Source organism: Rattus norvegicus, chromosome 8 (genome assembly GCF_021556685.1).
Source record: "Rattus norvegicus strain SHRSP/BbbUtx chromosome 8, alternate assembly SHRSP_T2T, whole genome shotgun sequence".
Classification (NCBI taxonomy): domain Eukaryota; kingdom Metazoa; phylum Chordata; class Mammalia; order Rodentia; family Muridae; genus Rattus; species Rattus norvegicus.
The window spans coordinates 10,424,316-10,448,078 of NC_141541.1; the positions used below are offsets into that span (position 1 = coordinate 10,424,316).

At 39.4% G+C, this 23,763-nt stretch overlaps 1 protein-coding gene across 5 annotated transcripts in view; it reads right to left on the reverse strand.

Annotated features, from left to right (window-relative positions):
- The window catches only part of Dync2h1 (dynein cytoplasmic 2 heavy chain 1), a 221,001-nt gene that overhangs the window by 54,649 nt on the left and 142,589 nt on the right, over window positions 1–23,763 (reverse strand). For all 5 annotated transcript variants that reach the window (XR_015626948.1, NM_023024.2, XM_087563631.1 and 2 more), the window contains 7 exon segments: window positions 19,185–19,316; window positions 17,970–18,042; window positions 12,270–12,430; window positions 10,875–11,000; window positions 8,016–8,126; window positions 6,803–6,958; window positions 2,424–2,499 (listed from right to left, as the gene is read on the reverse strand). Coding sequence is in view for 4 of the 5 variants with exons in the window: in NM_023024.2 (NP_075413.2) it covers window positions 2,424–2,499; window positions 6,803–6,958; window positions 8,016–8,126; window positions 10,875–11,000; window positions 12,270–12,430; window positions 17,970–18,042; window positions 19,185–19,316 (835 nt within the window). In the remaining variant the exon portion in view is untranslated.

The following is a 23,763-nucleotide window of genomic DNA, read 5'->3' on the forward strand; positions in this document are numbered from 1 at the left end:
CCTGCTGAACGGTGCAGGAGAAACACACTGCAGTTGTGGCAGCAATGACAGATGCCTTGAGGAAGCCTCAGTTCCTCTGTAAACATAATAAACGAACTATATTCAAATAACCAGTTAACTTCATTAGCATTACTGTTTGCCACTACTGTTCATTTAATATACCTGTATTTTTCTATTTTACCTCCATAAAATTCAGAGACAGTTACAGAACTGAAAGCAATGTTACTCTAAATCTTGAGACATAAATGATTTATGTCACCTTTTACAGAACTAGGCTACCCACATAGTAGAGAAAAGAGAAGGTATCCCCAGCTGAAACCTTGTATCAACAGTGACTACGAAGCAGGGGACGTCACCACATCCCAATCTCCCATACCACCCTCATCTCCACTAGCCGACACCCTCATCTTCACTAGCCGACACCCTCATCTTCACTAGCCGACACCCTCATCTTCACTAGCCGACACCCTCATCTTCACTAGCCGACACCCTCATCTCCACTAGCCGACACCCTCATCTCCACTAGCCGACACCCTCATCTTCACTAGCCGACACCCTCATCTTCACTAGCCGACACCCTCATCTCCACTAGCCGACACCCTCATCTTCACTAGCCGACACCCTCATCTTCACTAGCCGACACCCTCATCTCCACTAGCCGACACCCTCATCTCCACTAGCCGACACCCTCATCTCCACTAGCCGACACCCTCATCTCCACTAGCCGACACCCTCATCTCCACTAGCCGACACCCTCATCTCCACTAGCCGACACCCTCATCTCCACTAGCCGACACCCTCATCTCCACTAGCCGACACCCTCATCTCCACTAGCCGACACCCTCATCTCCACTAGCCGACACCCTCATCTCCACTAGCCGACACCCTCATCTCCACTAGCCGACACCCTCATCTCCACTAGCCGACACCCTCATCTCCACTAGCCGACACCCTCATCTCCACTAGCCGACACCCTCATCTCCACTAGCCGACACCCTCATCTCCACTAGCCGACACCCTCATCTTCACTAGCCGACACCCTCATCTTCACTAGCCGACACCTCATCTTCACTAGCCGACACAGACATAAGGCAGGCACTGATAACACAGTCACCAAGGAATGCAGAAACAACAGCTCATGTTTAATTATGGAGCAGAAATGCCAGCACGTAAAATAGATTGCATAAATTTTATATAGAAAAAAATCTTTTTTTTCTTTTAGATTTGTTCTCCAAAAAAATTGTTTAAGATTAAAAAATGAGAAATGAAAAAAGACAGCCAACAATTGCTGTTGTTGTTTCTTAAATTTGCACAGTAAGTGTGTTCAAGGTCAGCTGTTTAGGGAGGTTTGATTATCCTAGGCATCCACTCTGATCTCTTTGCTAAAAACAAGCCACAGAACAATTTCCCGTGCCTATGATGGACACGTGATAGACGCTAACATGCAGATTACAAAGGTAAGGTGTTCTTTCACATGGACCATACTGTAGCTTACAATCTAGACATGGCTGTCTGAGGACAGGACGTCCAAAGAAGAAAGACTTAAGGAAGCCTTGGCTTACCGTCCAGATGCACAGTGCTGCACAGTTTGAAAGGGAAAAAAAGAAAGCAACGGGGACTAGAGAGCAGTCACACACATGCCTCAGGCTTTAGGGCAGATAAACAGAACCACAGTGTGACGTGGAAATGGGAACTATCCTGCCAAAGAACAGGATTCCTGAGGAAATGAGAGAGGTGTAAGAGACTGACAGGCATGCAGCTTGCAAAGAGCAGGAATAGTCATGTCATCTGCTAAAACAGGGGACTGGTAAGGAGCAGCTAGACAAGGCTACCCGGTGGCAGGGAATGTGGAGACAGGATCTGTGAGTTGTGGTGCAGCACTGAAGTTTAAATTCCTAACCATGTAATCTGCTCTCTGATCCACAGTGTGTCTAAGCTCTAATGCCCCCTTGTCTCAGCAATGCACAATGGAATCTAGGAACTGGACTACTACTGGCTTCAAGGAAAGCCAGGGCTAGTTGGTCCTATATAACAAGATTCAGGTTTCACTCCTGTACTGCTTCCATAGATGTAGGAATTCCTACAGGGTTGCACAAATTCTTAGTTCTAGCCCCACAGTGGTGTGATCCAGAGTACTAACTCCTTAGAAAGAGAACTGAACGACTCAACTGAAGCAATTTTGTTAAAAGAAAATTGTAGGCCCACACAATGAACACATGCTGTTTCAAGATTTGTGTCTTGAAAACTACAGGTAAACCAGAATGCATTATACTGAAACCACAGAGTCAAGAACCTTCAGAGAGCACAGGCATAGTGGTCAGCACATTCAAATACCAAATACAAAGCAAGATCCAGCATCTGTGGTAGGAGTTAAGCATTTGTGTAAAAGCATATCATGAGCAGCAGTGCAGGTCCAGTCTCACCATCGAAGAGCCTGTCAATGACGTGGTACCCAGCCCGAAGATCTGATAAGGAAAACTCGTAAAACTTGGTCCAACCCTGTTACAACAAATGTAAGATACAATGAAATCAAAGGCAGGTGCCTGTGCATCACCACCTCCTAAGTTTAAGAATGACGTTCAGTATGTACTAAAAATAAAACCTTTAGCAATCAGTACACTGACCTCAGAAACATGAAAATGATGTTGCAATTCTACTTTAGTTTTTAGTCACAAATGTACATCAGAAAAGTCAAAGTACAAATTGATATATACATTTTAATATATATACCATATGCACATTAATATATTTCCTATACCTTTATGCTTCAAAAGTATACACAAACATGAAAAACATAACTACTGTCAAAAAGCCCTAAAAGCATTACGTTCTTTCTATACATTCACTTATATTATATACACAAATAGTTACCAAACAGATATACTATTTATGTAAAACACTCCTAAAACAGAAACAATGTAAAAATACGAAAGTAATTTCTATGGAATTTTCATTAATTATACTAATTACATAAGAAAATAAGTTTAAACTAAATAAAAAAAATAGCATTTACAAATGTATCAGTATTGATTAACCACACAAAAATATATTTTTGGGGGGCCTAGGTTACCTCACTTAGGATATTTTCTAGTTCCAATCATCTGCCTGCAAAATTCATGATGTCTTCCATTTTAATTGTTAAGTAGTATCCCATTGTGTAAATGAACCTCATTTCTGTATCCATTCTTTTGTTTAGGGACATCTGGGTAGTTTCTAGCTTCTGCCTATTATAAATAATGCTGCTATGAGCACAGTGGAGCATGTGTTTTTATTTTATGTTGGAGCATCTTTTGGGTATATACCCAGGAGTGGTACAGCTGGGTCTTCAGGTAGAACTATCTCCAGTTTTCTGAGGAACTGCCAGACCAATTTCCAAAGTGGTTGTACCAGCACGCAGTCCCACCAGGAATGGAGAAGTGGTCCTCATTCTCCACATCTTTCCTCTCCAGTGTCTTGCTATCACCTAAGTTTGTGGTCTCAGCCATTTTTACTGATGTGAGGTAGAATCTCACAGTCATTTTGCTTTGCATTTCCCTGATGACTAAGGATGCTGGATATTTCTTTAGGTGTTTCTTGGCCATTCAAGATTCCTCAGTTGGGAATTCTTTGTTTAGATTTGTACCTCATTTTTAAATTGGGTTATTTGCTTTTCTGGAGTCTAACTTCTTGAGTTCTTTGTATATTTTGGATATTAACACTCTTTCAGATGTAGGATTGGTAAAGATCTTTTCCCAATCTGTGGGATGCTGTTTTGTCCTAAGGACAGTGTCCTTTGCCTTACAAAAGTTTTGCAGTTTTATGAGGTCCTATTTGTTTATAGTTGATCTTAGAGCCTTTAGTGTTCTGTTCAGGAAAATTTCGCCCTGTGCCACTGTGTTCGAGGTTATTTCCCATTTTCTCTTCTATTAGATTCATTGTATCTGATTTTATGTAGAGGTCCTTGATCCACTTGGACTTGAGTTTTGTTCAAAGAGATAAAAATGAATCAATTTGCATTCTTCTACATGCAGACCTCCAGTTGAACTAGGACCAGTTGCTGAAAATGTTTTCTTTTTTCCACTGTATGGTTTTTGTCTCCTTTGTCAAAGTTCAAGTGACCATATGTGTGTGGGTTCATTTCTGGGTCTTCAATTCTACAGATCTACCTGCCTGTCTCTGTACCAAACCTTATTGCTATTGCTGTGTAATACAGCTTGAGATCAGGGATGGTGATTCCCCCAGAAGTTCTTTTATTGTTGAGAATAGTTTTCGCTATCCTGAGTTTTTTGTTATTCCAAATGAATGTGAAAATTGCTCTTTCTAACTCTATGAAGAATTGAGTTGGAATTTTGATGGGGATTGCATTGAATCTGTAGATTGCTTTCAGCAAGATAGCCGTTTTTACAATATTAATCCTGCCAATCCATGAGCATGGGAGATCTCTCCATCTTCTGAGATCTTCAATTTCTTTCTTCAGAGACTTGAAGTTCATGTCATACAGGTTTTTTATTTGCTTGGTTAGAGTCACACCAAGGTATTTTATATTATTTGTGAGTATTGTGAAGGGTGTCATTTCCCTAATTTCTATCTCAGTATGTTTATCCTTTTGAGTAGAGAAAGGATACTGATTTGTTTGAGTTAATTTTATTACCAAACACTTTGCTAAAGTTGTTTATCAGGCTTAGTAGTTCTCGTTTGGAGTAACTTAGGTATACTATCATATCATCTGCAAATAGTGTTATTTTGACTTCTACCTTTCCAATTTGTATCCATTTGACCTCTGTTTGTTGTCTGATTGCTCAGGCTAGGGCTTCGAGTACTACACAGAATAAGTAGGGAGAGAGTAGGCAGCCTTGCCAAGTCCCTGATTTTAGTGGAATTGCTTCAAGTTTCTCTCCATTTACATACATTGTGGACATTAACTCCAAAGCTAAGAATACCCATGATACAACTCACAGACCATATGAAAATCAACAAGAAAGAAGGCCAAAGAGTTTATGCTTCAATTCCACTTAGAAAGGGGAACAAAATAATCAGAGGAGGCAGAGGGAGAGATCTGGATCGGAGAAGGAAGGGGGAGGGAAAAAGAAAGGGGGGGGGGAGGACCACGTATGGGGAGAGACAAGAGAAAAGTGCAGAGGACCAGGAGAATGAATAGAAATAAGTGGCAGTAGGGGAGTGGAGAATGGGTGGGGGGCACTACAAAGTCCAAGATGCCAGGGATATGAGAGGTTCCCAGGACCCAATGGTGATGACATTAGCTGAAATACCCAACAGTGGAAATATAGAACCTGAAGAGACCACCTCCAGTAGATAGAAATGGCCCCCAGTGGAGGGATTGGGTCTCCCACCCATCTCAAAAATTTTTAACCCAGAATTGTTCCTCTCTATAGAAAATACAGTAATGAAAAATGAGCAGAGATGAAGGAAAAGGCCATCCAGAGACTACCCCACCTTAGGATCCATCCCATGCACAGACATTGAACCTCCACATTATTGCTGATACCCAATGCTTACAGGCAGAACCCGGTTTGGCTGTCCTCTGAGTCTGGGGACCCCCGTGGATCCTGTCAGGGGAAGGGATGAAGGGGCTGAAGGGCATTGCAACCCCATGGAAGAACAATTCACAGAAAGAACATCAACTAAGTGACCCCCCACAGAGCTCCCAGGGACTAAACCACCAACTAAAGAGTACACATAGAGGGACACATGAATCCCGTTACACATGCTGCAAAGGATGGCCTTATGTGGCATCAGTGGGAGGGGAGGTGTTTGTCCTATGGAGGCTTGTTGCCCCATTTGAAGGGGAATGCTGGAAAGGTGAGCTGGGAGTGGGTGGGTGGTGAGTGGGTGAGCACCTCTTAGAGGCAAACGGCAAAGGGAAGAGGCTGGAGGTTGGTGGAGGGGAGACCAGGAAGGGGGGCAAGATTTAAAGTTTAAAAATAATTTAAAAATTTCTTAAATATTCATTGTATATAGGATTCTAAACATGTAAGAATAAACCCAAACACGAATCTAATTCCATACAGTTCCCAAGAAAATGTACAGATAACATGTAAAACTCATCTACAAAAGTTTGATGGTAAGAAATATACTTGTTACATATGTGAGAAAGATCTGATCCAATATAGGAGATAAGGACAGTCCATGGGAAAAGCAGTTGATAGATAGAAAAGTAAATATATTTGAATAATTCTGCAAGATATTCAGTTGGAACTAGTGTAATGTAAGCGGAAATACCCCAGAAGAACGGTGTAGAATGGATTGGAGTCTACAGAAAACAGCACTGAAAGAACAGCAAGCTGGGAAAGGATTATCATACAATGAAGAAACACAGGCCATAATATTTTAATCAAGCTCCCTACCAACTCCAGGCTACACAAGTTGCACTTATGTGTTGAAGTATAACTGAACTTGATAATGGATTGAGGAGAAAAGTGAGCAGAGGGTCCACCAAGAACACTTCCTAGAAGGCTGCCTCGAGAGAGCTGAGTGGTGTCAAGGTCTTTTACTAAGGCAATCCTAAAGGAAACGGAGATTTGATTTTTGAAGTTTGAGGTATCTATTTAGATACAGCATAAGAGTGGTACCTGATGCTCACTGACTGGGGCGCATGCTGGTGTTCGTACATTAACTCAATGGCATATGAAGCATATAACCATACATTACACAGTGTGGAAGACTAGCAGACAAACACTGAATTAGAAACAAACTGAAGAATCACAAACCAAATTATGACATGAGCATACCTTTACACACCAAATTGCAAACAAATTCTAATAAATGTAAAACTTATATTATATTAGAACATGCTCAGAATTACCTGTGGAATAAAATTTCTTCTTTCTTGACAGGCAGCATGAAACCATGCTAAGCTAAAAAGAGCATGAGCTCGGTGTATATTATCTTTTTTGCTAATTTGCTCAGGAGTCCAAGACTCATAAGTGCGCATCAAATTCTTCTTCAAACCTGGAGGTGACTACAAGAACAGACTATGAACAGATTTCTTATTGCTTAGTATATTACAAATACAGTCAAATGCACCAACATGCTTTCCTCTTCATCAAGAGACTTTTTCTCCAAAAGCCCAATGTAGTTTTCTGTTCCTTCAAAGTGCACAAATATAAAGCTAGCCTTAAAACTTGCACTAAATAAATGATTTTATTTGCAAATCCATAGCATTTTCAAAATTAAATGAAAATTTTACCAAATGTGTTCAAAATAGTGAAGTATATTTTACAAAATCATTAAAATTTTCTTATTTATAAAACTAAAATTTCCATTTGCAATACCAATGTGACAGTGAATGCTAACACAAGAAAAAGGGGGCACAAAATGAATGAAAAATTTCCTTTAACATTTTTTAAACCTTTAATTCAACCTAGTATGATGACTAGGAAGTTACAGATTATCTTTTAAAAATCAACATAACATCACATATGAAGTACATGACGGCTCTTCCTGTGACGGATGTTTGGGGAATATGAATAGGTAAATGTGGCTATAGATCTCGACAACAAAAATAGCCAGTTAAAAAGGAGAGAAGGAAATGCCTTAGAGAAGAGCCACAAACATTCAACAAGCATGAGACAGTGATAAATAACCCTCGCCGTCATGGGAATGCACATCAAACTCTCCAGGGTTTATTCGCTTCGCTAACATGGATCAGGAAGACCACCATGGGGGTATTAGAGGTAGATGCTGGCAAAGAAGCACAGAACTGGAGCATTGTGAGTCAGAATATAATCTACGACAACGTTGCGGGAAACAACATAATGGCTCTTCAGAATGTTGCAATAGAATTAACACATGATCCAGAAAATAGGTAAGGTAGTAAATTTTCTATTGTGGAGTCTTGCTTCTTTTCTATTTTTTGAAAATAGCATTAAAATCTTTTGATATATCTCATGTTGTTATATAATTTCTATCTCACGTAAGTATTAAAAGGACATTTTTATAGTTTTGAATAATAGTTAAAGGCAACATACAGATTATTGTTCTTCTATACCTAAGAATGGGACTTTGAAACATCTTACCTCATATGTTATCTTTAGACTTGATTGGAGTAATATGGGAGTAAAGTTGGGATGAACTTCTGCAGTGAGCCAGAGACGAAAGCTTTCTTTAGGTTGAAGAGTATTCAATTCCTTTTTACAAACCAATAAAAAGGTATTTTAACATACACTTTATGATTCTGTGTCTTATTTTGATGGTGCTTAATTATTCAAATGATATTTCCTTTAATGTTTTGGGTTCTTTATTAAAGAGAAGACAGATAATGTAATAATCAGGATCATGCATCTGGAGGCAGTTACACTGAGCTGACATCCAAACGTTGCCACTGGCTGGGTGCCCTTGGGATCTAGACCTCACAGCACCTCTAAGCAAGCATCTATCACAAGGACTATGGGAACCATGTCAAGAAGGGCCTGGAGTACAATAAATACAAAGCCTCAGCTAAAGATACTACTAAGCCTAAGCTGCCAGCTAGACTCATGGTCTCATTGTTTCTATTCCACTGTCAGTTAGGCAACATCATCAATGCCCTACAAAGCCAATCTTAAAGGGCGTCATATAAGCTCACCTGTCATGGCCCTTCATATTGAATGCTTAAGTCATGCACTCTTCCTTCCTGGTAGGTACCTTTTGGTAAGTTGGTAACTTCTTGTTTGTTACCATATATTCTAAGAACCATGTTTAAGTAGAAGATCCTCTCCAGTCCTTTCTACTTCAAGTCCATGATTTTACCAATGCTAATGAATGTAAACACTCATTAACCAGCAGGTATGTATTAGTGTGGTCTGTCTCCAGGTAGAAATCCTGCATGTAACCAGCCCACACACAAATCTTGTTTCCTCTCATATACGTACTAAGTATCTACTACTTTAGTGAACAACTTACAGGGCAGTCTGAGCTACAGACTAAGACCCATCAAAAACTACAACAAGCAAACAGCAAAGTCCTGATTGTTCTAAAAGACAGTGAAAATGAAAAACCAAAATGTAATACCATCTTCGCCCAACATTCATAATCATGTAAAATACAAAGTCAAGACAACAAAACATAGCCAAAACACAGCCATAGGAAAACTGTGCTTGCTAAAAATTAAAATTGGTACAATGAATTCACATCTCACACTTTTAAAATGTAAAGTTTGTCAGAATTTTATATTACAAAATTAAGGAGGAATGCTAATTTGTGATTTGGCTGGATTTATAGTATTCTTGTAAATTTAGAGAGAGACATCTTAAGAGGAAAGAAATGAAATAAAAATTGTTTTCAACTTTTGGAATATTTACTCTGTATGTCTCAAGGAGTTTAAGCTAAGATTTGTTTCTAAGGCATTGACTATAATTATGCTGATTTAGTGTTTCTCAATCACTGTTTTAGAACAGAAAGCAGGACGTCATTGGTCTTTAAACCCTAAAATCCACATGAGTGGTTAGATATGAATCATATTTTTATACATTAGTGGTTTTATGGACATTATTATGTTATTTAGACAGCTTTTAGACAGCTCCTAATCTATGTCTTCTATTGATTACAAGGAACAACCAGAAGTTCCTCAGCTTAGTCACTGGCTAAATCATAATTATATCAGTTACATATGCAGCACGGCTGCTGGTATTGGCAATATTAAGACTGCACACTTTGAACCTCCAGTGACACAAGGGCAGGGCTCAGCTACTGTTCTGTGTGGTTCCATTCAGTATACTAGTCTGCCAGTTTAATTCAATAGTAATTAGAAATCCCACTGGTAAGGACTTTTCTTTGGCTCTTTAAATCCTAACCCTAAGTCATCTAAATCTACTTCCCAACACTGCCCTATTTGTTTGTCCTTGTTCTGTCAGAGACATCCCTAAACCCCTGTGCTAAGCATGCACACCCCCAACACTAGTCTCTGCTTTGCTGCTACACATACCCATGGGTACATCTCCTGACTACGGTTAGCTTCATCCTACTTAGCCCACAGGAGTAATCTTTGCAGTTCTCTCTCCCAAGACCAGACCATCTTTCTTAACTCAGTAACAGACTTTTAACTCTGAGTTTTCATTTAAGTCACATCAGCCAATTGGTTCTTAAGTTGTTTCCTCCTAGGACCACTTAAGTTAACATTTTAACTTCCTTACGTTTACATTTCCTTCAGTGTGCATTTTAGCTTCCTTAAGATTCTAAAATATCTGTAATTTCCTGACAGCTAACAAAACATGAGCATAAAGTACTGGTATAAACAGATTTTCTGCAATCAATCACAGCATGCTCTATTTTTCGTCTGTTGAAATTCACTAAGCTTGTCTGCCAATCTTAATCAACAATTTCTTGACTTCCCTTATCCACCCCTTAAAAGAACAGAATTCTTCTTGCTTTAAACAACAACAACAACAACAACAACAACAAAAATCAAATTGGCTTTAAATAATTCTTATCACATACTTACTTTCTAAATGTAACAACACATGTCAATTGAACACTGATGTAGCTTGAAAATTATATATTGAGATATTTCATATACTTGTGCCATACCCATCTCAATCTACCTGTGGTGGTCTGAATAAAATGCCCCCATAAGTGCACAGAGAGTGGCACTATTAGGAGATGTAGCCTTGTTGGAGAAGGTATGAATTTGTTGGAGGAAGTGTGTCACTAGGGTTGGGCTTTGAGGTCTCAGATGCTCAAGCCAGGCCCAGTGTTTCACTCTCTCTTCCTGCTGCCCTTTGATCCAGATATAGAACGTGTAGTAACTTCTCTAGTAACAGGTTTGCCTGTATGCCACCACATTCCCTGCCATGAGGACAACTGACTAAACTCTGAACAGTAAGATAGCTCAATTAAACGTTTCCTTGTTGCCATGGTCATGGAGTCTCTTCTCAGCAACAGAGACCATAAGGTGTTACCTTCTCCAGAACTGGAAGCCAAGACACTACGAGATGTAAGTTCTTCAAACAAAGCCAGTCTCCATTTCGGGCGCATTCTTTTAGCATCTGAATTGCTAAATCAGCTTGACCTTGACCCATGGCAACCTACACAAACAAAAATTCCAATGAAATATATCTATCAAAACATTCTAATATACCAGTCAGAGATTAAAGATAATAATTTCCAAAGCTCCATAGCTGGCTTTAAAATAAAGTTTTTTAAAGAAGTCAAAAACAAATACCAAGAATTAATCATATTTTCTAAACCATCAATTTATAGTTCAGTTGTGTAGTTTTATTTTCCTGTCTATGTATGTCACTGATCACAGGTAGAGTCTGTGGAAAGGGCTCCTGACTCTCTGTCACATACAAATACAAACTGTTTCACAAGTGACTGCATGGAAAGCCAAGGGCTTGTAAGGGAAACCAGAGATGCTCTAGTATAAATTTTACTTTTTAAACTTTAACGGGGGTGAAGTATTTGAATTTTTAAATTATTGTGTTTATAATGAAAAAGATCTATTAACTTTCTAAAACCTGACTATAAATTATAAACTATAAATTCATTTTCAAACCTGCATGCAAGTTGGCTTGAAAGATGAAGAGAATGAATGACACTTACTCCTTAAGAAAGAAAGACACTATGCTATTGGGTGGATTTTGCTCAAAATATGTATGCATTTCTTTGCTTTCAAGAAAATATTACTGCATTTGTTATAGAAGCACCTAATTAAAAATTTTAAAGTCACTCTCAAATTTTAATTAAATTTACTATTTACTATTGTGTTCTAACAGGTAAACTCAGTATTTAGAGCCTTACTTCAAGTTACCTCAGAGCTCTTGCAAGTGAGTAGCTGTGCTGATCTAACATCAGGGCGATGACCTATTTCTTCCCCCTAGCCTTATGCCTCCCTCTTCACATCCTGAACCTTGCTTCCCTTTGAAAGCACTCTTCTGATCTCACTGGGCTTGTCTGGATAACTCAATAGCTTTCCCATCTCAAGATTCTTCATTACATCCACAAGATTCGTTTTGCTAGGCTTAAGTTCTGGATATGGGAACCTTTTGGCTTGCCAGACATAATTTTTTAATGTCCATCTCTCTGATTGGATCTATGATTTAGTATGGGAAGAACACAAAAAACAAAACAAGGGGCTAGAGAGATGGCTCAGGGATCAAAAGCACTGACTGCTCTTCCAGAGGTCCTGAGTTCAATTCCCAGCAACCACATGGTGGCTCACAACCATCTGTAATGAGATCTGATGCCCTCTTCTGGTGTGTCTGAAGACAGCGACAGTGTACTCATATATAATAAATAAATCTTAAAAAAAAAAAACAACGAACAAAACCAGTTAGCGAGCAGTTCCTACACACCTGGTGATAACACTCACTGCTTCTTTCAGCATTAGCAAGTTCCTGAAGTTCCTGAGAAGGGTCAGCCCCCGGAGAGATTATGATCAAAATGGGCTCAATCTCAAGTGTCTCCTTGTATAAGCGTTTGAGGTTCAGAGGAAGAGGGGATAACTCCTTTAACCCTAAAACACATGGAACAAAAATTAAAGAAGGAAAAGTAACATTCATTATAAAATATATTAAAAATAATTACATGAGGTGCATTAACCACCTTTCCCAGACAAGTGTAGCTACAAGCCACCATCAAAGAGGCCTCTCTGTACAGCAAGAGGAGACCATCCCAGAACAACCCAATTGGACACAATATAAACAGCAATGGATCATTGGGGACCCCTGCCTCAATGGATACATCTGCACAATAGCTCCTACATCAATGGTTTAGCAGAAAGATTATCAGAGCCAGAATAGCATTTCTCTTCTAGAAATGGCTGTATAAACAAGATCAGAAAATGGTACTACTAATGGATATGCTACTGTGGAAAGGAGGAAATTTCGTGGGGTCCCATTCTAAACACAGAACTACAGACAACTAATAAATGCTAAAACAAAAGAATCAGCTTCTCCAGGAATGAGTCTCTTACAATGCAGAGCAGTCAGCCTTGACACCAAATGTACATAAACAACAAACAAAAGTAGACTCGGCAGGTGTGTGTGTGTGTGTGTGTGTGTGTGTGTGTATACATATATACGTATATATGAATGTATATGTATATACATTTTACTGAACATACACTTGTAATAAAATAATCAAAGAAAAAGTCTATGAACTTGAGAGTGGAGGGGCTTGAGAAAGGGGAGGTGTTGGAGGGAAGAAAAGGATTGATGATGATGATGGTGATGATGATTATAATGGGTGATGGTAAAGGTGATGACAACAATAATAAAACAAGAATAAAGCATCTGTCATTCTGCCATTAACTGTCTACCGATATCTTTCTAATTTTCATGCACACAGATGTGCACACTTTACAGTGTGGAATTTTCTTGCCTAACCTATCCAAGAATGAGGGCTTTTTTTCCTCCGAATAATTTGACTTTTATTACATTTTTATAACTTAAATTCCTTTTTAAAGCTATTAGAAATTCTCACGCAATGGAATGGATGGTTAATATAGTAAAAATGGCCATCATGACAAAAGCAATCTACAGATTCAATTCAATCCCCCATCAAAATTCCAACTCAATTCTTCGTAGAGTTGGAAAGAGCAATTTGCAATTTCATTTGGAGTAACAAAAAACACAGGATAGCAAAAACTATTCTCAACAATAAAAGGACTTCTGGGGGAATCACCATCCCTGACCTCAAGCAGTATTACAGAGCAACAGTAATAAAAACTGCATGGTATTGATACAAAGAAAGGCAGGTAGATGAACAGAATAGAATTGAAGACCCGGAAATAAACTCACACATCTACGGTCACTTGATCTTTGACAAAGGAGCTATAACCATCCAGTGGAAAAAAAGGCAGTATTTTTAACAAATGGTGATAGTTCAACTGGCAGTCAGCATGTAGAAGAATGCAAATCAATCCATTCTTAATGCCTTGTACAAAGCTGAAGTCCAAGTGCATCAAGGACCTCCACATAAAACAATATATCGAAACTAATGGAAGAGAAAGTGGAGAAGAGCCTTGAAAACATGGGCACAGGGAAAATTTCCTGAACAGAAAAACTCTAAGATCAGCTCCAAGATCAACAATAGAAAAATGGGATGTCATAAACTTGCAAAGCTTCTGAAATAAAGGACACTATCAGTAGGACAAAATGGCAATCAATAGATTGCAAAAGATCTTTACCAACCCTACATCTGATAGAGGGCTAATATCCAAAATATACAAAGAACTCAAGAAGTTAGACTCCAGAAAATCAAATAACCCTATTTAAAAATGGGGTACAGAGCTAAACAAAGAATTCTTAGCTGAGGAATATCGAATGGCTGAGAAACACCTAAAGAAATGTTCAACATCCTTAGTCATCAGGGAAATGCAAATCAAAACAACCCCGAGATTCCACCTCACACCAGTCAGAATGGCTAAGATCAAAAACTCAGGTGAGAGTGCTAGCATGGATGCAGGAAGAGGAATCCTCCAGTTTTGGTGGGATTGCAAGCTGGTATAATCATTCTGGAAATCGGTCTGGAAATTCCTCAGATAATTGAACATAGTACTACCTGAGGACCCAGCTATACCATTCCTGGGCACATACCCAAAAGATGCTTCAACCTTTAACAAGGACACATGCTCCACTGTGTTCACAGCAGCCTTATTTACAATAGCCAGAAGCTGGAAAGAACCTAGATGCCCTTCAATGGAAGAATGAATACAGAAAATGGTGCATTTACACAATGGAGTACTAGTCAGCTATTAAAAACAATGACTTCATGAAATTCATAGGCAAATGGATGGAACTAGAAAATATCATCCTGAGTGAGGTAACCCAACCACAGAAAAACCACACATGGTATGCATTCATTGGTAAGTGGATACTGGCCCAAAAAGCTCAGAATAGCCAAGATACAATTTACAGACATGAAGCTCAAGAAGAAGGAAGACCAAAGTGCAGAAGCTTTCTTAGAAGGGGGAACAAAAATACTCACAGAGGAAATATGCAGATAAAGTCTGGAGCAGAGACTGAAGGAAAAGCCATCCAGAGACTGCCCCACCTGGGAATCCATCCCACATACAGTCACCAAACCCAGACACTATTGTAGATGCCAAGAAGTGCATGCTGACAGGAGCCTGACACAGCTGTCATCTGAGAGGCTCTTCCAGAGCCTGACAAATACATAGGTGGATGCTCGTAGCCAACCATTGGACTAAGAATGGGGTCACCAATGGAGGAGCTAGAGAAAAGACTGAAGGAGCTGAAGGGCTTTTCAATCCCATAAAAGAACAACAATATCAACCAACCAGAACCTCCCAGGGCTCCCAGGGACTAAACCACCAAAAAAAGAGTACACAAGGAGAGACCAATGGCTCCAGCCACATATATAGCAGAGAATGGCCTTGTTGGGCATCAATGGAAGGGGAGGCCCTTGGCCCTGTTAAGGAATTGCCAGGGCAAGAAGGCAAGAGTGAGTGAGTGAGTGAGTGAGTGAGTGAGTGAGTGAGTGAGTGAGTGAGTAGGTGAGAGAGTGAGTAAGTGAGTGAGTGAGTGAGTGAATGAGTGAGTGAGTGAGTAGGTGAGAGAGTGAGTGAGTGAGAGAGTGAGTGAGTGAGAGAGTAGGGGAGCACATTCATAGAAGCAGGGGGAGGGGGAACGGGGTAGGGCATTGTCAGAGGGGAAACCGGGAAAGGGTATAACATTTAAAATGTAAATAATGAAAATAGCCAATAACAGAAAATGAAGAAATTCTCATCCAGATAACTGTTTTTAAAGACATATTTCCCCCCAGTTTTTACACAATATCAAGAGCTGTAGTGGGTATCTTTGAGTATGCCTTCTGTTCTACAAGTTGAATTATTTCTTAATTAAGTACAGAGATTTTAGATGCTAAGTGAGTCAAAATTGGGCCTTATTTTATTAAATAAGGGTATGTTTAATGCAGTTGTCCTAGAAACTTTTGAGTTTTTGAATATATAAATGAAATTATATTAAAATAAATGTTTCTCCTTTCTTCTTTGTTTTTAGAAAGTCTCATGTCACCCAGGCTGGCCTTGAACTTTCTATGTGGCTCTATGTGACTGAAAATGACCTTAACTTTTGATCGTCCTGTCTCTACCTTCCTAGTGGTAGGATTACAGGCATTCCCACACACCTGTACTCGGGACTTCATGTATACTTGGAAAGCTCTGTCTCAACTCAGCTTCTTCCTCATTCTAAACAAATATATTTCTTAGTATATTACCACAAGTAAAAATTTTTTATTTGCCCTCAAAATCGTGTAGTTAGTAACAATTTAAAATTAGTTAAACAATCTTGTGCTTTCTGGGGCATATGTTGTAGCTGGAAGAATGAGCAATTAATAAGCAAGTGACAAAATGCCAGGTGTTAACACTGTTTTGGAGGAAAGAGTATGCTAAAGAAAGACAAGACATTCAGCCACATATGTGGTAGAAGATGGCCTTGTCAGGCATCAGTGGGAGGAGAAGCCCTTGGTTTTGTGAAGGCTTGATGCCCCAGTGTAGGGGAATGCCAGGCCTGGGAGGCAGAAAGGAGTGGGTGGGTGTGAGGGGGAGTACCCTCACAGAAGCAGGGGGAGAGGGAGATGGGATAGGGGGTTGCTGGAAGGGAAACTGGGAAAGGAGATAACATTTAAAATGGAAATAAAGAAAAGATACAATAAAAAAAAGACAAGATGGTGAGATTATATTTCCAAAATAATGAGAGAAATCTTCAAGGAACAATCAAACAAAGCAATAAAGGGGCTGGGGTTGTGATTGGCTAGAACAGTGGCTGCAAAAGTCCAGGGATACCAAAGTCTCACTTGTGCACAAGGATGGACAGAGTCGTACTCATGCACAAAGATGCATATCGAGTGTTAGAAAACAAAGTGAGTGAGAGGTCATGATATCTGAAGGAAGGGCAGAAAGGATCACATGATGAATTAGGGATGCTTGGGAAGAGAGATGACGGCAGAGGTTTGCACAACAAAACTTCTATGGTTTAATATGTCCAGGACACTCTAGCTGCTGTGGGGACAACTGAAGCTGTGAAGAGGACAGAAAGGGCTGCCACCTCACTCATACCACAGTGACTTTAAAAAAGGGACAGGTGGTGAGGGACAAGACAACTGGACTCTGAAATACTATGGAACAGTCAAGGTGACAGACTGGGGTGACAATTTACTTAAGTTGTAGTTGTAAAGTAAATAAACTCAGAATAAGTTCTGGAGTTAGAACTTAAAACATCTGTAGGTAAACTCTAAGGGAGATACAGTGAGAGAAATAAGTTTAGAAATTTTTAATCTGAGCAGTTGAGTAGATGCTTGGATAGAAAAATATGATGTTTCAATGAAACAAAACTTGTGCTATTAGGCATTCAGAAAAACTGACAGACAAGCACTTAGTAACAGGAGCCTAGAATCCCAGCTCCAAGGGCAAGGATTCCATGTGTGCACCATGACACCCAGCTGTGTTCATACTTAGCAGTTTTTACTAAACGTTCCCACAGAAAAGAAATTATTTCATGATTTTTAAAAAATTTTTGGACAATACTCTCTGAAAAGCTGAAAGAAACCTACAATCTGAAAAGCAAGGAAATTGATAATATTCTGTTTTTGATAAGCTTTCAAAATTACTAATTTTAAAGACTATATGGCTGAAGGCTATACTGTGTATAAATATTTTATTATAGTTGTAAAATTTTTCCATTTGAGCCTGATGTAGTATCTATAAGTACAAATTTGCCATTAATATTTGAATGTATTCTTTGTAACCCTTATAACAAAATGAAAAAATACTTCTACAGGAAAATAATTTTTAAAAGCTCAGCATTTTTACCTCAGTATGTCAATTATGTTAAATTTAATACATATGAGTATAATTATGTCCAGAAGGGAGAAGTATATTCTAACTAAGTGGAGATTATAAGTCACATGAATAATACATACAAATAATGAAAGACCCTACAGCATTTCTCCCAAGGTCAGCATAAAATAAAATGTAAGTTCAAATGAAGTCGTTAGGCCAAAGGTTAGACTTTGAAAAGGGTTGTATTTACCCAGAGCCTTGCAGGCAAACAGAGCCATGGCACTCTGCAGTCTGTCTGGCCGCAGAGCCTGAACTACAAGAACCTAAAACAAAATGGAGAGCTTTATAAATATTTGTTTCTCAGCAGCATTAATTGAACAATAGTCAATGACTACCAATGGATATTTACAGAAATACACTAGTAACACTGTTGCATAGTATTTACCATGCTTGAAACTGTTACAGTAGATATGAGCCAAGACTACCCTTAAAGCATTCTATTTTCTGCTGAGTCTTGTGTATCTATAATATTGCTTTGATGTGTAAATGTTCATTTTCAGATGGGTTGTTGTTTCATTTAAACACATCTGCTGAGATACCATTCATTGCACAACTCCCCTTCCCCCCCCCACAAAAAAACCAAACAACAACAACAACAACAACAACAACAACAAGAAGAAAAAACCAGAGTGAATTAGCTTCTCTAATGGGCGGCTTGAAAAAGAGGGCTATTTCCCAGGGCACCAGTTGCCAGAGTCATTTTCCCAGCTCAAGTTAAAGGTACCCACCAAGAGATCTCACCACCTCTTTTAAAATGGAATTCTTAAGATTCCCTTTCCTTCACACTAAATTCTCTCCTAGATAAAATAAGTGAATGAAGAATCTATACTATTTATAGTTTAGTTCCTTCTAAAAAGACCGCTTTTCCCACTACCTAAAGACTATACATGGACTGACCCTGGACTCTGACCTCATAGGTAGCAATGAATAGCCTAGTAAGAGCACCAGTGGAAGGGGAAGCCCTGGGTCCTGCCAAGACTGAACCCCCAGTGAACTAGACTGGTGGGGGGAGGGTGGTAATGGGGGGAGGATGGGGAGGGGAACACCCATAGAGAAGGGGAGGGGCAGGGGTTAGGGGGATGTTGGCCCAGAAACCAGGAAGGGGAATAACAATCGAAATGTAAATAAGAAATACTCAAGTTAATAAAGATTAAAAAAACAAAACTGCTTTTCCTATTGAAGGATCCTACTTGGACTAGAGGCACAGGGTAATACCCACACAGAAATGTTGCCAGGGCTCTGGATAAGGTGACCAAAGCAGAAAGCCCTTCCTTGGGCTTGTAAATGCAAGTTACACAGTGTACTGAAAGCAAAGCTTTACTTAAACAGCATCTCAAGGGCAAGCATCTCAAAGTCAAGTTCACACCATGACTTTGTCCTGCACTTGGATGACATTAAATTTTACCTGCTGAAATAAGGAAACTTTCTTTGCGAGAATTGATGGAAACTCCTGTTCACACATCGAGTGATGGTAGTAAGTACGCCAAAGTGTCCCATCTTCAAAGCAGAGAGTCTGGTAGAGACCAGGGAGAGAGATCTAAAATAGGAATGACCACATGTTAGGAGCTGCAACCATGTGACAAGGACTCCAAGAGAACAGAAAACTGACACTATAGAGACTTATTACTTGTCTCCTAGTCTGTGACGCTGTATCTCATCTTCCAAGGTCAGTAAACCAGGGGCAAGTCCTAGGGACAGCACAACTGAGCACATGTTAAACTCTAAGACTATCTCTAGCAATAAGGATGCTCTTCCTAACCATACTTTGCTATGGTGATACTGAGGACCTCTCAGTTGGTTTCAGTTTCAGCCTTAGGCCCCAAGACTTTCTCCAGAAGTTTTATCAAGACTCCTATATAAGAGCTTAGCAAGCATCCCTACCCTTAGTCTCTCATCTAGTTCCTCCTCCTCACCTATGATCACCTTCACCAAGAATCATGCAAAGCAAATTCAACCAGAATTCTTTACTTCTCTAGCTGCAATTAGCTCTTAGAGACTTAATATCCAGCAAACTCACTTAGTTTTTGCCTTAAACAATATCACCTCTCAGAAATTTACCCAAATACATCCATTCACCCTAGCTCAATGTTTCCTATTCCCCAACTTTTTCCATGATGAACAATATGGCCAGTGTTATCACTATGATATGAATGTGAACAGTAATATGAAGTGTAAATCAGTATAAAGGGATGCTTTCTAAAACAATAACAGACCTGTTGTAGTGTAGAAACTTTATACATAAAATCATGTATCCAGAATGTTAGGATACAGTATTTACCATTTATACTCATATGTAAATAATCCTTTGCACTAGTCATATTTTGTTATGTAACCTAACTAAAACAAGAAACGAAATTTAACAATTCCCATTTAACTTAACCAGTTTTAATAAATGTACGACTTGGGATATACTATCTGATAGTGTCTATTACCTTCAGTAACAGCTAGCGTGTAAGTTCCATCAGTACCAACAGCCCTGCATGATGCAGTGCCTAACTGTCCCATTATCATCAGTCAACACTCTGTGGTGGCCTAAACTCAATAGGACTCTCTCAACCAGGTCAAGGTGAGATGGCAGAGGATATCATGGAGCATTCGATGCAGAAGATGGGAGAATTCTAAGCAACAACAGAACACTGAGTTCTTGGTAAAATAAGACTCACAGTGAGGTTCATAAACAGGCATAGGGAAAGGGTTAGTGGGTTCATTCAAAAAGAAAAAAAAAGGTCAACTCTGGGCATTGGCCACTCTAATGGCCTATAACAAACATGAAGAGAATAGTCAAGAAGACAATGACAAATATGAAGAGAAACCCACTCACTTTACCAACAAAAACATTACAGGAGAAAGGGCATCTACCGAGGTGATGAACACTACAGAGTGTGAGCACAGACACTGAGTCTTGCCCACACGCTCTCAGCGGCGTCACCGTTAAACCAGTGTGACCACAGCAGCTGCCTCCCAATAGTGTCCAACCATATGGTTAGATCACCACAGTCAACTTCAGCAAAATGGCGCTGACAGAACCACCAATTCTTGCTGGTCAACTACACGGTTTTTTCTGTGTCTACTGTAGTTCTCCATAGTTATAAGAAAGGCAAGAAAAGGGCATGGGGGAACAAACTTTTGAAGTACATTTGTTTTTCATCTCTATAAACAACACTTTGGGCTGGGCAAATAAAAAATAATTTAGAGGAGGGAACTATCACAGTAATTCTTTAGCATTTTAAACAAATAGATTTTATGTTCTTACTGCAGAAATATCAACTCCAATATAAGTAAGTTGTACATACCAAATGTCAACAGAACTAAACCACACAAAATAAAATAGCCCTCAAAACAGAACAGAAACACTTAAATTTTTTTATTTATTTACCTTTATTTTACGTTCACTGGTGTTTTGCCTGTATGGATATCTATGTTAGAGTGTCAGATCTTGGAGTTACAGACAGCTGTGGGCTGCCATGTCAGTGCTGGGATTAGAGCACTGGTCCTCGGAAGAGTGGAACAGTAGTCAGTACCCTTAGCCATTAAGCCATCTCCCAGCACCAAGAAATATTTCTAATGGGGGATGGATATGGCTCATTGGCCAAAGTACCTGATCTACAAGCATGACCTCAGAACCTGAGAACTTACATAATTGTGTCTGTACTTCCTAGGTCTGGGTGTCAGAAGCAGGAGGATCGGAGAGAGCTGAACTCTCTGAAGTGTGGATAATCCTGAGAGCTCAGGGGAGACTGCCACTTTTGCTCACATTCCTAGCCCAAGAGGAATCTGCCTAGTGACCTCTGGATACAGAAATATAGGAGCAGTCAGCTGTAGGAACCTGTTAGTTTCTGCCTGAGCCCAGAACTGAACTGAACATGTCCCATAGCTCCCTTCACCCAAATCCTGTGGGGCAAAGACCTGGACTCTCAAAACTGCAGACAATCCTGAGAGTTCAGAGGAGACAACTAAATCTGCCCACATTCCTGACCCAAGACAAACCCGCCTAGTGCCCTCTGTGCCCTCTGGGCACAGGGACCTAGGAGCAGTCAGGGGCAGGACCCTTTGGGTTTCTGCCTGTGCCAAGAGCTGAAAGGCAATCATCAGCAGAGCCTACACACCTAAGAGCAGAAGCAATACCAACTCTTCTGTGGTAAGCAACTCGCCTGGAGGCTTCAGGTCACACAAACCCAGGAGCACCTCTCTGTTCAGAGATCCAGCTGAAAGAAAACAGGTCTACAGGAATGCTGACACACAGGCCTACAGGAGGGTCAAGCCACTGCTAGAGACAACAAACAACCTAACACCAGAGACAACCTGATGGTGAGAGGCAAGCACAGGAACCTAAGCAACAGAAACCAAGACTACTTGGCATCATTAGAGCCCAGTTCTCCCACCAAAGCAAATATTTGATACCCAAACACACCAGAAAAGCAAGATTTGGATTTGGATTTAAAATCACATCTCATGATGATGATAGAGGCCTGTAAGAAGGGCATAAATAAGCTCCTAAAAAGTATAAAACAACACAGGTAAACAAGTAGAAGCCATTAAAGAAGAAACACAAAAATCCCTTAAAGAATTACAGGAAAACACAACCAAACAGGTCAAGGAATTGAACAAAGTCATCCAGGAATTAAAAATGGAAATAGAAACAATAAAGCACAAAGGGAATCAACCCTGGAGATAGAAAGCCTAAGACAGAGATCAGAAGACATAGACACAAATGTCACAAACAGAATACAAGAGATAGAAGAGATAATCTCATGGGCAAAAGATACCATAGAAAATTTTGACACAACAGTCAAAGATACTATAAAAGGCAAAAAGCTCCTAACCCAAAACATCCAGGAAATCCAGGACACAATGAGAAGATCAAACCTAAGGATAACAGGTATAGAAGAAAGTGAAGATTCTCAACTTAAGAAGCCAGTAAATACCTTCAACAAAATTATAGAAGAAAACTTCCCTAACCTAAAGGAAGAGATACCCATAAACATACAAGAACCTACAGAACTCCAAATAGACTGGACCAGAAAAGAAACACCTCCCGTCACATAATAGTCAAAACACCAAATGCACAAAACAAAGAAAGAATATTAAAAGTAGTAAGAGGAAAAGGTCAAATAACATATAAAGGCAGAGCAATCAGAATTACACCAGACTTCTAACCAGAGACTATGAAAGCCAGAAGATCCTGGGAAGATGTCATACATACCCTAAAAGAACACAAATGCCAGGCCAAGAAAACTCTCAAATACCATAGATGGAGAAACCAAGATATTCTACTACAAAACCAAATTTACCCAATATCATTCTACGAATCCAGCCCTACAAAGGATAACAGATGGAAAACTCCAACACAAGGAGGGAAATTACACCCTAGAAAAAGCAAGAAAGTAATCTGTTGCAAGAAGAGAACCACACAAACATAATTCCACATCTAACAACAAAAATAACAGAAAAAAATCACTATTGCTTAATATCTCTTAACATCAATAGACTAAATTCCCCAATAAAAGACATATAGACTAACAGACTGGATATAGAAAGAGGACCCAGCATTTTGCTACATACAAGAAACACACTTCAGAGACAAAGACAAACACTATCCCAGAGAAAAAGGCTGGAAAACAACTTTCGAAGCAATTGTTTCCAAGAGTAACTACTATAAAATCAAACAAAATAGAATTTCAACCGAATGTTATCAAAAAAGATAAGGACAGACACTTCATATTCATCAAAGAAAAAATCCACCAAGTTGAACTCTCAAATCTAAATATCTATGCTCCAAATGCAAGAGGAACCCTACATTCATAAAAGAAACCTTACTAAAGATCATTGTACCTGACATGATAATAGTAGGAGATTTCAGAAAACACCCTACTCTCATCAATGGACAGATCATGGAAACAGAAACTGAACAGAGACATAGAGAAACTAACAGAAGTTATAAACCAAATAGGTTTAACACACACACACACACACACACACACACA